The 14,612-nt window shown below is 42.6% G+C and overlaps 1 protein-coding gene across 1 annotated transcript in view; it reads left to right on the top strand.

The window, feature by feature from the left end:
- Positions 1 to 519: 519 nt before the first annotated feature.
- LOC135552499 (matrix metalloproteinase-23-like) overlaps positions 520 to 14,612 on the top strand; it is a 30,217-nt gene continuing 16,124 nt past the window's right edge. The window contains exons 1-2 of the mRNA XM_064984172.1: positions 520 to 1,092; positions 5,634 to 5,770. Of these exons, the coding sequence (XP_064840244.1) occupies positions 943 to 1,092; positions 5,634 to 5,770 (287 nt within the window). The 5' untranslated portion in view covers positions 520 to 942. The remainder of the gene's footprint in view (positions 1,093 to 5,633; positions 5,771 to 14,612) is intronic.

The raw sequence follows: 14,612 nt of genomic DNA, 5'->3' as shown, positions 1-14,612 counted from the left end.
GGTTTCCTTGGGACGTCCATACCCCTTTGGGACGTCCCTATGGTTAGGGTTAGATCCCCGACAGTACTGACGGTGAAGAAACCCCTGACTCTGTTGCTGTGTTTTTTGCGGGTTGCAGACTTGCCGGTGTCGATGTCAAGTTTTGGTGGCTAAATAACACTTACTAATAAATGTGGAAAAAAAGTTTCCTTATAAAAATGTGTCTTTAGCCTATAAACTATGAATGACTTTCATAATTTGTATTCTAAACCATGGCGGATTGAGGCCTCAACCGATGAGAGATGCTTTTACATTCCACGAGCGGTTATTTAAGTAAGAGTTTACAGCCCAAAAAATAGTTTGAAGACTTGAAGGCAACATTTTACCCTCTATTCGTCTGGTTGAGAACTGTGTAGTTTGAGAGCACTTGAGAGAATGGGAGAGCAGAGGCTGTGAGACAAATTGTTGTTTTAGAACTGGGCGGCGCTCTCACTCTATCCCACCAACTCGACTGACGTGCCCGAACTTGTACGACCGACACCTGATCCGTTCGGTCGCTGCATAGACCAGGCAGGGAAGTATCAAAGTTACCCAATAAACATACAAATGCGACGCAATTAACCAAGGACTCGGTTGAAAAGTAAGAGTTTACAATTATATCACAGTGGAATAGCGCGGAATGCTGAGAATGATACGAGTTTGATGGGACAGGAGAATTTGGAGCTCCATGCCCAAATGGCCAATTCTCCGCAGAGCTGTTCAAATGTGGTTTTCACGTTGTGATACGCACCGCGTTCTAGTTCAGAACTCATGATTTCTGCATGAAAACACCTGAATACGGTAGCCTATCCAAGATGACCAATCTCTTTTATACCAATCCTTGCATTTAGCAGAATCATGTGCTCTCAACATTGAGTGTGGGTTACCATTGACTCTCAACTGTAAAAAAGACTACAGGTTCCAATGGAGCACAGGAAGCAGAAGTTGAGTTCGGCCAAGGGCTTCGTCCCAGTGTTTGAGATGCGCGGAACTCGTCGGATACTTTTTCTACTAGTGCTGATGTTGGTAGGTTTGGATGGGGTCGGCGGACTCCCTACGCGTAGAAGGAAAACGGTAAGTGGACGGCTGCACATGGAAATTATTAATATTAATTAATATTTAGACTGTTTGCCTGTGCGAGCAACTCAACAAACCCCGTATTTTCATTAATTTATTGTGTTTTGTTATCGTTTTTTTACAGACTGAAAAAAACAAGTGTTTTAAGTAAGTTACACTGACAGTCGCATTTTTCTGGTTTGATCCTAATCTATTTTTGTGTATGTTTATTTTTTGATCAGTGTTACAATAGCCTAGAATAGGAAAATAAATGGGGAGAAAGAAGAAAAGAAAGGAAGGAGTGGTTTAGGTGGTGAGGGGAGGGGAGCGCTGGAGGAGAAGCTTCAACTTACATGTGGGTGACAGATATTTTAGCACAGAGAGATGGATAGATGGAGAGGGGCTGTCAGGCTACGAGAGCAGATGAGGAGGGTTTTACATCTGTGTCGGGTTAAGTTGTGATTTCTGTTCCCTTTTGCACTTGTGCCACGTGTCTTTTTTTAAACTTTTCTTCCTAGAGGCCAGACATGCTCCCCTTTGCCAGGAAGCCTGAAAAATGCTTAACTTGGCTTTAAGTTATTCCTTTTAACTCATAGTGGAAGAAATGTGGAGAAATAGAATGGACAACTCCAATTACTATTTTGTGTTTGGGTGGTAGTTGAAATCTTCCCCCATTTACTGATTTAAAAAAATGTCATAATTGAAGTGATTTTTGCATGTAAACCTTAGTGGGGGAAACTCAACTTCTTTTTTTATGCATGACAGCAAAGCCACTACACAACACTAAACAATACATTAATTGCACTATAACGGTGACAAATGTTGCCCGCAAACTGTTAGGGCCTACATAAAGCTGTCCCAACAGCAGAGCTTTCTTTTCAGCACCATGGAGTGAATCCTAACCACTGCTGCACCTGGCTATCAGCGGAGCCTTGCCTGGCAGCGAAACAGTTCATTCAGCCTCATTTACTGCATAAAACAAAAAACATATCTGATATTGCTGACTTGCTTAAACCAATGTGGTTTCTACTGACAATTGAGATGTACAAACTATGGCATAAGGGAATGACGGGCAGATAATAGGCAATCCGTAATTTCGATTAAGACATTAATGAGCGAGCTAAGACGGACGTAGTCAATATAACTATATGTTCAGCGACAGAATTCAGAACATGGCCCGTTCTTACAGTATTCTCTCTGTACACCAAGTCAGAACCGTAGGATAAATAAAGGGGGCATATAAGCAGACAATGAAAGCTCTTATAATATTCAATGATTACATTTCTCTAAAACAGTCTACAGGCTACATGTGCACCACCAAGTCAGAACCGTAGGCTACGTTATGAGGGGGAAAGGGAAATTATTAGGGTGAGGCACATGTGCTACTATGAGCTTACTACACAACATACACTTAGCATTATTTTCTTAGCTACAGTATACATATCTCCCTAGCATATTACATAATTTATGCAGCAGCATACAATACACTTTTGGACTCAAATGGTTGTGCTGTGCTCACTTGAACAGGAAGGTAGCTCTGTGGTCCTTGTGGGCAAATTTTGTCATCAAACTATGTCATAAAAGTCTGGCATTCTCTGGATTTATGATGGTTTTAAGACAACTGGGAACTCTTAAAAAAACAAAGTCGAATCATGACGTCATTGATCTTCAGATCAGAGCTCTAGAAAGTTGGATGACCATTCAAAACGTATTTTCATAGTTGGAGCAAGATATCCCAGTTCCGAGTTTCCAGTTGTTTTGAATGGGCCAGAAGTCATGTCGGAAAGTATTCAGACCCCTTGATTAAATTAATATTTTTCATGGCCGAGTGGCGCAGCAGTCTAAGGCACTGTATCGCAGTGCTAGCTGCGTCACTACAGATCCTGGTTCGATCCCAGGCTGTGATGCAGCTGGCCGTGACTGGGAGATCCATGAGGCGGCGCAAAATTGGCCCAGTATTGTCTGGGTCAGGGGAGGGTTTGGCCGGCTGGGTTGTCCTTGTCCTATTGCACTCTAGCGACTCCTGTGGCAGGCCAGGCGCAATGCACACTTACACGGTCGCCAGTTTCCTCCAACACATCGGTGCGGCTGGCTTCCAGCTTCTCACCTTAGTTCCTTTGTTATGTCTTTGTTTTAGTATGGTCAGGGTGTGAGTTTGGTGGGTTGTCTATGTTAGTTTTTCTATGATTTGCTATTTCTATGTTTGGCCTGGTATGGTTCTCAATCAGAGGCAGCTGTCTATCGTTGTCCCTGATTGAGAACCATATTTAGGTAGCCTGTTTTCTATTGTGTTTCGTGGGTGATTATTTTCTGTTTTCTGTTGTGTGTCTGCACAAGCCAGTAGTGTTTTTGGTCGTTCTCTTTGTTAGTTTTGTTATCTCCGTGTTCATTTGAATAAATATGGACACATACCACGCTGCACCTTGGTCCTCACCTTCTTCCACCAACAACGGCCGTTACAATAATGTTTTTCCTCATCAATATACACATAATACCAAATAATTACAAAGAGAAAACAGGTTTTTAGAAATGTTTGCTAATTTATAAAAAATAAAAACTGAAATACCGTATTTGCATAAGTATTGAGAACGTTTTCTATGAGACACTAAATTTTGGTCATATGCATCATGTCAGAGCAAAAACCAAGCCATGAGGTCGAAGGAATTGTCCAAAGAGCTCAGAGACAGGATTATGTCGAGGCACAGATCTAGGGAAGGGTACTAAAACATTTCTGCAGCATTGAAGGTCCCCAAGAACACAGTGGCCTCCATCATTCTTAAATGGAAGAAGTTTGGAACCATCAAGACTCTTCCTGTAGCTTGCCTCCTGGCCAAAATGAGCAATCAGGGGAGAAGGGCCTTGGTCAGGGAGGTGACCAATAACCCAATGGTCACTCTGATAGAGCTCCAGAGTTCCTCTGTGGAGATGGGAGAACCTTCCAGAAGGACAACCATCTCTGCAGCACTCCACCAATCAGGCCTTTATGGTAGAGTGGCCAGACGGAAGCCACTCCTCATTTAAAGGCACATGACAGCCTGTTTGGAGTTTGCCAAAAGGCACCTAAAGACTTACAGATCATGAAAAACAAGACTCTCTGGTCTAATGAAACCAAGATTGGACTCTTTGGCCTGAATGCCAAGCGTCACGTCTGGAAGAAACCTGGCACCATCCCTACTGTGAAGCATGGTGGTGGCAGTATCATGCTGTGGGGATGTTTTTCAGTGGCGGGGATTGAGAGACTAGTCAGGATCGAGGGAAAGATGAACGGAGCAAAGTACAGAGCGATCCTTGATGAAAACCTACTCCAGAGCACACAGGACCTCAGACTGGGGCAAATGTTCACCTTCCAACAGGAAAATGACCCTAAGCACACAGCTAAGACAACGCAGGAGTGGCTTTGGGACAAGTCTCTGAATGTCCTTGAGTGGCCCAGCACGGACTTGAACCCGATCTAACATCTCTGGAGAGACATGAAAATAGCTGTGCAGCAATGCTCCCCATCCAACCTGACAGAGCTTGAGAGGATCTACAGAGAATAATGGGAGAAACTCCCCAAATACAGGTGTGCCAAGCTTGTAGCTTCGTACCCAAGAAGCCTAAATGTAATCGCTGCCAAAGGTGCTTCAACAAAGTACTGAGAAAAGGGTCTGTATATGTATTATGTAAATGTCATATTTACATATTTTTTAATACATTTGCTAAAATATCTTAAAACCTGTTTTTGCTTGGTCATGATGGGGTATTGTGTATAGATTGATGAGGGGGAAAAACGAATTAATACATTTTAGAATAAGGCTTTAACGTAACAAAATGTGAAAAAAGTCAAGGGGTGTGAATACTTTCCAAATGCACTGTATTTCAACCTTTTCTGGCCCATGGTGTTGAATGCTTATCCTTTTAAACTTGGAAGAGAGACCTTTAAACCCAGACTTGGACCACACACCTTCTCCACTGAATAGCAGGCTAGTGCTTGCTTTGCAACACTTGCGCTTAGCCACTGATTCCTTCCAAACCACTGATTTGAATTTGCGATTTTGATCTTGGTGTGTAATGTTCATGTCAAATTGTCAATGAGCACCGATACGTTTTATCTATAATGTCTCTTCATATGACAAGGATTGAAAAGGATTTGCCAGTAGACGATGACCGCTTCTCTAGCTTGCTAGCTAAGATTTTGAAAGTGTGATGTTGACATGATCAGTCCAATCAAAGCTACGGTAGATTTGATGTCATTTTATCTGGCTCTAGCCAATGACCTTGAGCCTTCTTGGATGGGCACTTCTGATGTAACTCTATGGCAGGACCCAAGGGCTTGAATTTTTGAGCTCGCCCTGAATGGCGGGTTGCCACTGGTCCTGTCTTGTTTCACAGGCTACTGATCATTTGTTCTTTGTCTCAGGCGCTGTACCATTCTCTCTACTGCAACATACTGACTGTGCAAAGCTTCTCTCTCACTCTCTCTCCTACACACACACTGTTTTCACCTCTCCATGGTCATGTCATACTCCTCTTGTCACCTCTAATGATCTCTCTCTCTCTCCCCCCTCCATCTCTCTCAGGAAGCTGGTGAGTGGTCTGTGGAGTCCCTGAGCTCTGTGAAGCATCATCCCGTGAAGGGAGCGGCATTGAGCCGCTCCAAACGCTACGCCATCAACCCACTGGGACACAAGTGGAAGCATTTCAACCTCACCTACAAGTGAGACCCTGAATACCAAGTCAGACCCCTGTCCCTACCCCTAGGCACTTTTGAAGATCTGAGAGGATTAGATATGCAGTGCCTTCAGAAAGTATTCACTCCCAATGTTCCTTCAAAAGGGACACTGAGCAAATTTCAGGTCTGCTGACCACAGACTTGAAGGTGGTAAAAAATTCTGCGTGCGTTTACTGTGAACAATAAGGCTGTACAGTTTCAGACAGTGGTCAAGTAGGCTGCTGTGGTTATTTGATCATAATGTAGACCTACCAACACAATGTTATTGTTTGATTCAAAATAAAATGTTTTATTATTCACATACCATTATTATAGAGATTCAGACAAATTATGCTACCCTTAACTTATTCAAGCCTGTCTCGAAATACAACACTGCCCCTTTAATACAAAAAAATCTTTACCAGACTCGCTTTTCAAAGATGTCTAGAAATGTTCATGTTTTGTGCTCCTGTAGAATGCAATCACTCCCCTATTGCTGACTACAAATGATCTATAACTGTGCTACTAACTCACTAACGAGCAAAGGATATGAAAACATGTGCAAACGTGGCTCCATGCAGCTCTCTCTTTGATCTCAAAATCTACTCATGACCGCTCATGCTGTAAACACAGTCCAGTTCAAAGTGAATGGCACAGATCCATATACGGCAATGGTCTATTTGCATGTAAGCCTACCGCAGCTCTGATTAGTGCGGGCTGAATTGTACTCTGATGCGTTCTGCCTACAATGAAATCTCTTCAAATCAAATGTTATTGGTCACATACACATTGTTAGCAGGATATTACGAGTGTAGCGAAATAATTGTGCTTTTAGTTCCGACAGTGCAGCAATATCTAACATGTAATCTAATTATTCCACAACAACTACCTAATACACACAAATCTAAGTAAAAGAATGGAATAAGAATATATACATATAAATATATGGATGAGCAATGACAGAGCGGCATAGGCAAGATGCAATATATGGTATAAAATACAGTATATACATATGAGATGAGTAATGCAAGATAGAGTTGAAGTCGGAAGTTTACATACACCTTAGCCAAATACATTTAAAATCAGTTTTTCACAATTCCTGACATTTAATCGCAGTAAAAATTCCTTGTCTTAAGGTCAGTCAGTGTCCACCTCCGTCCTTCACGGTTAGAATGGTGTTCTTCGGCTTGCAAGCCTCCCCTCTAGGAGACAGAACGCGTGTCCTTCCTGAGCGGTAGGCCGGCTTCGTGGTCCCATGGTGTTTATACTTGTGTACTATTTTTTGTACAGATGAACATGGTACCTTCAGGCATTTGGAAAATGCTCCCAAGGATGAACCAGACTTGTGGAGGTCTACAACTTTTTTCTGAGGTCTTGCTTGATTTCTTTTAATTTTCCCTTGATTTTAAGCAAAGAGGCACTGTGTTTGAAGGTAGGCCTTGAAATACAGCCTTAGGTACACCTCCAATTGGCTCAAATGATGCCAATTAGCCTATCAGAAGCTTCTAAAGCCATGACATAATTGTATGGAATTTCTCAAGCTGTTTAAAGGCACAGTCAACTTAGTGTATGTAAACTTCTGACCCACTGGAATTGTGATACAGTGAATTATAAGTAAAATCATCTGTCTGTAAACAATTGTTGTAAAAATTACTTGTGTCATGCACAAAGTAGATGTCCTAACCGACTTGCCAACACTATAATTTGTTAACAAGACATTTGTGGAGTGTTTGAAGAGCCTTGTGGAGTGTTTGAAGAGCTCTCTGGAGAGCCTTGCAGTTGTGGGTGGTGCAGTTGCCGTACCAGACAATGATGCAGCCCGACAGGATGCTCTCAATTGTGCATCTGTAAAAGTTTGTGGGGGTTTTAGGTGACAAGCCATATTTCTTCAGCCTCCTGAGGTTGAAGAGGCTCTGTTGGGCCTTCTTCATCACACGGTCTGTGTGGGTGGACCCTTTCAGTTTGTCCGTGATGTGTACGTTGAGGAACTTAAAACATTCCACCTTCTCCACTGCTGTCCCGTTGATGTGGATAGGGGAATGCTCCCTCTGCTGTTTCCTGAAGTCCACGATCATCTCCTTTGTTTTGTTGACGTTGAATGAGAGGTTGTTTTGCTGACACTAGTACCCTCACCTCCTCCCTGTAGCTGTCTCATCACTGTTGGTGATCAAGCCTACTACTGCTGTGTCGTCAACAAACTTAATGATTGAGATGGAGGCGTGCATGGCCACGCAGTTATGAGTGAACAGGGAGTACAGGAGGGGACTGAGCACACCCCCTTGTGGGGCCCCATTGTTGAGGATCAGCGAAGTGGAGATGTTGTTTCCTACCTTTATAACCTGTAGGTGGCCGTCAATTAGTCTAGAACCCAATAGCACAGGGTGGGTTTGAGACCCAGGGCCTCTAGCTTAATGATGAGCTTGGAGGGTACTATGGTGTTGAATGCTGAGCTATAGTCAATGAACATACAGTGCCTTGCGAAAGTATTCGGCCCCCTTGAACTTTGCGACCTTTTGCCACATTTCAGGCTTCAAACATAAAGATATAAAACTGTATTTTTTTTGAAGAATCAACAACAAGTGGGACACAATCATGAAGTGGAACGACATTTATTGGATATTTCAAACTTTTTTAACATTTCAAAAACTGAAAAATTGGGCGTGCAAAATCGACTAGCCACTAGCTACTTTAAACAATATATTATCACTTGTGAATGATGCCCAGCATAAGGTTTGTATCACAGCTAAAACATCCAAATAACTTCTCAAAATTAAGCACATTAATCCGCATTATTCACATTAATCTAATTGTGAATAGGAAATTGACAGTGTGTACTGCCTGCGCAAAAAACAAAACAAAGCAGACCTCATGCCTTTCAAGGGACTTTTTTCAAATCATCATTATTTGTATTTATTTTTTATTTCACCTTTATTTAACCAGGTAGGCTAGTTGAGAAAAAGTTATCATTTGCAACTGCGACCTTGCCAAGATAAAGCAAAGCAGTGCGACACATACAACAACACAGAGTTACACATGGAATAAACAAACATACAATCAATAATACAGTAGAAAAGTCTATATACAGCATTTGCAAATGAGGTAGGATAAGAAGCTGCTCTGACAGCTGATGCTTAAACCTAGTGAGGGAGGTAAGAGTCTCCAGCTTTAGTGATTTTTGCAGTTCGTTCCAGTCATTGGCAGCAGAGAACTGGAAGGAAAGGCGGCCAAAGGAAGAATTGGCTTTGTGGGTGACCAGTGAGATATACCTGCTGGAGCGCTTGCTACGGGTGGGTGCTGCTATGGTGACCAGTGAGCTGAGATAAGGCAGGGCTTTACCTAGCAGAAACTTGTAGATGACCTGGAGCCAGTGGGTTTGTGAGTATGAAGCGAGGGCCAGCCAACGAGTGCGTACAGGTCGCAGTGGTGGGTAGTATATGGGGCTTTGGTGACAAAACAGATGGCATTGTGATAGACTGTATCCAATTTGTTGAGTAGAGTGATGGGGGCTATTATGTAAATGACATCACCGAAGTCGAGGATCGGTAGGATGGTCAGTTTTACAGGGTTATGTTTGGCAGCATGAGTGAAGGATGCTTTGTTGCGAAATAGGAAGCCGATTGTAGATTCAATTTTGGATTGGAGATGTTTAATGTGACCCTGGAAGGAGAATTTACAGTCTAACCAGACATTTAGGTATTTGTAGTTGTCCACATAAGTCAGAACCATCCAGAGTAGTGATGCTGGACGGGCTGGCAGATGTGGGCAGTGATCGGTTGAAGAGCATGCATTTAGTTTTACTTGCATTTAAGAGCAGTTGGAGGTTGTATGGCATTGAAGCTTGTTTGGATGTTAGTTAGCACAGTGTCCAAAGACGGGCCAGAGGTATACTGAATGGTGTCGTCTGCATAGAGATGGATCAAAGAATCACCAGCAGCAAAAGCGACATCATTGATGTATACAGGCCCTCCGATTTGACACACTGAACTCTGTCAGAGAAGTAGCTGGTGTACCAGGCGAGGCAATCATTTTAGAAACCAAGGCTGTTGCGTCTGCCGATAAGAATCTGGTGAATGACAGAGTCGAAAGCCTTAGCCAGGACGATGAATACGGCTGCACAGTAATGTCTCTTATCGATGGCTGTTATGATATTGTTTAGGACCTTGGGCGTGGCTGAGGTGCACCCATGACCAGCTCTGAAACCAGATTGCATTGCACTAACATTGAGTGGCTGCTGCCAACACACTGACTCAACTCCAGCCACTTTAATAATGGGAATTGATGGGAAATGATGTAAAATATATCACTAGCCACTTTAAACAATGCTACCTAATGTAATGTTTACATACCCTACATTATTCATCTCATATGTATACGTATATACTGTACTCTATATCATCTACTGCATCCTTATGTAATACATGTATCACTAGCCACTTTAACTATGCCACATTGTTTACATACTCATCTCATATGTATATACTGTACTCGATACCATCTACTGTATCTTGCCTATGCTGCTCTGCACCATCACTCATTCATATCTTTATGTACATATTCTTTATCCCCTTACACTGTGTATAAGAAATTAGTTTTGGAATTGTTAGTTAGATTACTTGTTGGTTATTACTGCATTGTCGGAACTAGAAGCACAAGCATTTCGCTACACTCACATTAACATCTGCTAACCATGTGTATGTGACAAATAAAATTTGATTTGATTTGATTCGAGAAGGTACGGTGGGATTCGAAATGGTCGGTAATCTGTTTGTTAACTTGGCTTTCGAAGACCTTAGAAAGGCAGGGTAGAATAGATATTGGTCTGTAGCAGTTTGGGCCAAGAGTGTCTCCCACTTTGAAGAGGGGGATGACCGCGGCAGCTTTCCAATCTATGGGAATGTCAGACGATATGAAAGAGGCTAGTAATAGGGGTTGCAACAATTTCGGCAGATAATTTTAGAAAGAGAGGGTCCAGATTGTCTAGCCTGGCTGATTTGTAGGGGTCCAGATTTTGCGGCTCTTTCAGAACATCAGCTATCTGGATTTGGGTGAAGGAGAAGTGGGGAGGCTTGGCGAATTGCTGTGGGGGGTGGAGGGCTGTTGATCGGGGGTAGCCAGTTGGAAAGCATGGCCAGCTGTAGAAAAATGCTTTTTGAAATTCTCAATTATAGTGGATTTATCGGTGGTGACAGTGTTTCCTAGCCTCATTGCATTGGGCAGCTGGGAGGCGGTGCTCTTATTCTCCATGGACTTTACAATGTCCCAGAACTTTTTTAAGTTTGTGCTACAGGATGCTTGAAAAAGCTAGCCTTAGCTTTCCTAACTGCCTGTGTATATTTGTTCCTAACTTCCCTGAAAAGTTGCATATCATGGGGGCTATTCGATGCTAATGCAGAACGCCACAGGATGTTTTTGTGTTGGTCAAGGGAAGTCAGGTCTGGAGTGAACCAAGGGCTATATCTGTTCCTGGTTCTATTTTTTTTAATGGGGCATGCTTATTTAAGATGGTGAGGAAGGCACTTTTAAAGAATAACCAGGCATCCTTTTCTGACGGGATGAGGTCAATATCCTTCCAGGATACCCGGGGCAGGTCGATTAGATAGGCCTGCTCGCTGAAGTGTTTTAGGGAGCGTTTGACGGTGATGAGGGGTGGTCGTTTGACTGCAGACCTATAACGGATGCAGGCAATGAGGCAGTGATAGCTGAGATCTTGGTTGAATACAGCAGAGGTGTATTTGGAGGGCAAGTTGGTCAGGATGATATGTATGAGAGTGCCCATGTTTACGGATTTGGGGTTGTACCTGATGGGTTCATTGATAGTGGTGTGAGATTGAGGGCATCAAGCTTAGATTGTAGGATGGCCGGGGTGTTAAGCACGTCACAGTTTAGGTCACCTAGCAGCACGAGCTCTGAAGATAGATGGGGAGCAATCAATTCACATATGGTGTCCAGAGCACAGCTGGGGGCAGAGGGTGGTCTATAGCAAGCGGCAACGGTGAGAGACTTGTTTCTGGTAAGGTGGATTTTTAAAAGTAGTAGCTCGAATTGTTTAGGTACAGACCTGGATAGTAAGACAGAACTCTGCAGGCTATCTCTGCAGTAGATAGCAACACCGCCCCATTTGGCAGTTCTATCTTGTTGGAAAATGTTATAGTTAGGGATGGAAATTTCAGGGTTTTTGGTGGAGTTGCATCATGCAGTCTTACAATGTATTAAATCTTCAAAACATATAGCCGAACATTTGTAGAACAACTAAAGTTATATTAATAACTCTAAACTAAGCACATATGAGTACCAATTTCTTTGTTAACCCCTCAACACAGAATAGCATGTGTGCACTCCCTCAAATTGTTTATCCTTTGTATAATAACCTTTGTATTTTATTCAGCTTTGATATAGTATTCTTAATATAAAATAATGCAACAGAATTCGAAGCAAATCTTGTCTGCTAAATTAACTAGTGTAGCCCACAGCGATATGGCATACTCAGATCAGGACCTAACATAAGGACAACTCAGAGTATGCTGTTTGGTTCTTCTGAAATTGACTACATTTTCTTCATATCATGTTACTTTAGACTTGTCTAAAATAAATAATGGATTTATTGTAAAGGTGTAGGCTATATTACATGGCTTTATTATACTTTTTTAAGTGTAGATGCTCCATAGGTCTGCATCCCTGGCTTGTAGGCTATGTGTGGAAGCCAGGAGATGCTAAATGTGTTTATGTTAATTGACGTACCGACAGTTATTTGCTTGACAATAACCGGCTGACAAAATTTAGTGACCGCCACAGCACTACGTATGCCTTTGTCTTTACATTTAAAAAAAAATAGTTTTGTTGTCTAGCTATTGTCTATTAATGTTCTTTATTATGTCATGTTTCATGTTATGTGTGGACCCCAAGAAGAATAGCTGTCGTATTAGTATGTAACATCAATTTGGAGTCGCCTGGCACGGACTCCATATGGGAAGGGTATACTGATGTAAACCTTTAATGTGGAAAAAGAAAGGCCCTAATCAAAAAGCTCCTGCAAGGACATCAAAATGTTCACCAAAGACCTCTGAAAAGGAGAAACTCCTTTAGCCTGACACCAAATTGTGAATGAGAGACTGACGAAGAACCCTCTTGTAAAGGGCGCACGCGACGACTGTATAGTCGTAATCACGTTTGAGGGTAAACTCATAGCTGTCAAGTTCAACCTTTCAGGGGCCAAACCCACAGATCCCATATCTGTGGTCATGGGTGCCACTATCTCCTGTGCGCCTGGGACAATAGACCCAATGACACAAAACATATCACAGGTCCCCGCGGATTGCACAGATCCCTCGTTGAGAAGAACAGACGACAACACGCAGTTTTGTTGCTTTTTTAATCAGAACAACAGTTTTATTTTGAGCTAACATAATTGCAAAAGGGTTTTCTAATGAACAATTAGCATTTTAAAATTATAAACTTGGATTAGCTAACACAACGTGCCATTGGAACATAGGAGCGATGGTTGCTGATAATGGGCCTCTGTACGCCTATGTAGATATTCCATAAAAAATATGCCGTTTCCAGCTACAATAGTCATTTACAACATTAACATTGTCTACACTGTATTTCTGATCAATTTGATGTTATTTTACGAGACAATAACATTTGCCTTTCTTTCAAAAACAAGGACATTTCTAAGTGACCCCAAACTTTTGAATGGTAGTGTATGCTGTTGGACCTTACCAACACATGGCCCTCCAACATCAGAAGGGAACGCCTCAGCGCCAGCAAAACAGTCCGTAACTCTAGGTAATTTATATGCATCTCCCTTTACGCTGTTGACCAAATCCCTCTGTCCGAGTACAGAGTAACATCATGAGCCTTTTACACTTTGTCCAGCTGATCCGCCGAGAACCGGCACTGTTTATTATTCGGAAGCTAAGTAACTTGGCAGCTTTCCATCCATCGGCGGTGTGCAAACGAGCCCCGCCTCCTTCATACCCTCTACATTCGTGAACTCACCATAACCTGGCAGCACCAGCCTGGCTGAATGAGGGGAATCCCAGGTCGTCTTTAGCTCATCTGCAAAATGTTTAAACAGAGCTAAGCGACGTTTCACTTCTGCAGGGACAGAAGGTAAATACCTTCCCCCAAACCTGGAGTATGTCCACTGAGGGGGAGAAGATGGCCAATCCACAACCAGGTGATCTGCCGCCTTACAACACAGCTCCATCAAAGGCGCGTTAACCACCAACAGTTCACTCTCCCCGCCAAATCCAAAGCCGGGGCTTTAGGTTGCCCCAGACTGATGTCATCCAACTAGTTAGCCTTTTTAAACTTACTCTTACCACTGGCCATCTAACTCAAGCAAGGAAGCACTGGCTAAACAAGCAGAGCAGAAATTAATGGGGTATTAGCAAACACAAATCCTACCCAAGCAAAGAAGCATTAGCTACACAAGTAGAGCAGAAAGTAGTTCGCTTTAAGTAAACACAAAAACCGATACCAATACCCAAAACTTTCAACATCTAGGGGGATGAGTACTCCCCACTAACAGACACCGAAGTCAGAGGCAAATCTCGTAGTCTTTGTATGCTTGAAAACTTTGCTTGATAAGGCGAGCTGAAGAGAGAACTATTGAGGAAATGTGGATGTGAGCCCCAGTATTATAACCAGGAAGGCAAGGCTTTCAAGGGCGGACTCTCACATGAATTGATACTGGAGAGACGAAGCAGGTACAGGGAGTCAAGCATTTACTAAGGAATGGACACGTAACGAGACAGGAACAGCATCAGCACAAGGGTAACAAAGACAAAAACAATTAATGCATCAGCAGGTACTAGGGCAGGGGAACTGACAAATATAGGGGAGG

This window comes from Oncorhynchus masou, chromosome 13 (assembly GCF_036934945.1).
Source record: "Oncorhynchus masou masou isolate Uvic2021 chromosome 13, UVic_Omas_1.1, whole genome shotgun sequence".
Lineage (NCBI taxonomy): Eukaryota > Metazoa > Chordata > Actinopteri > Salmoniformes > Salmonidae > Oncorhynchus > Oncorhynchus masou.
This window is presented reverse-complemented; position numbering and strand designations above follow the sequence as displayed.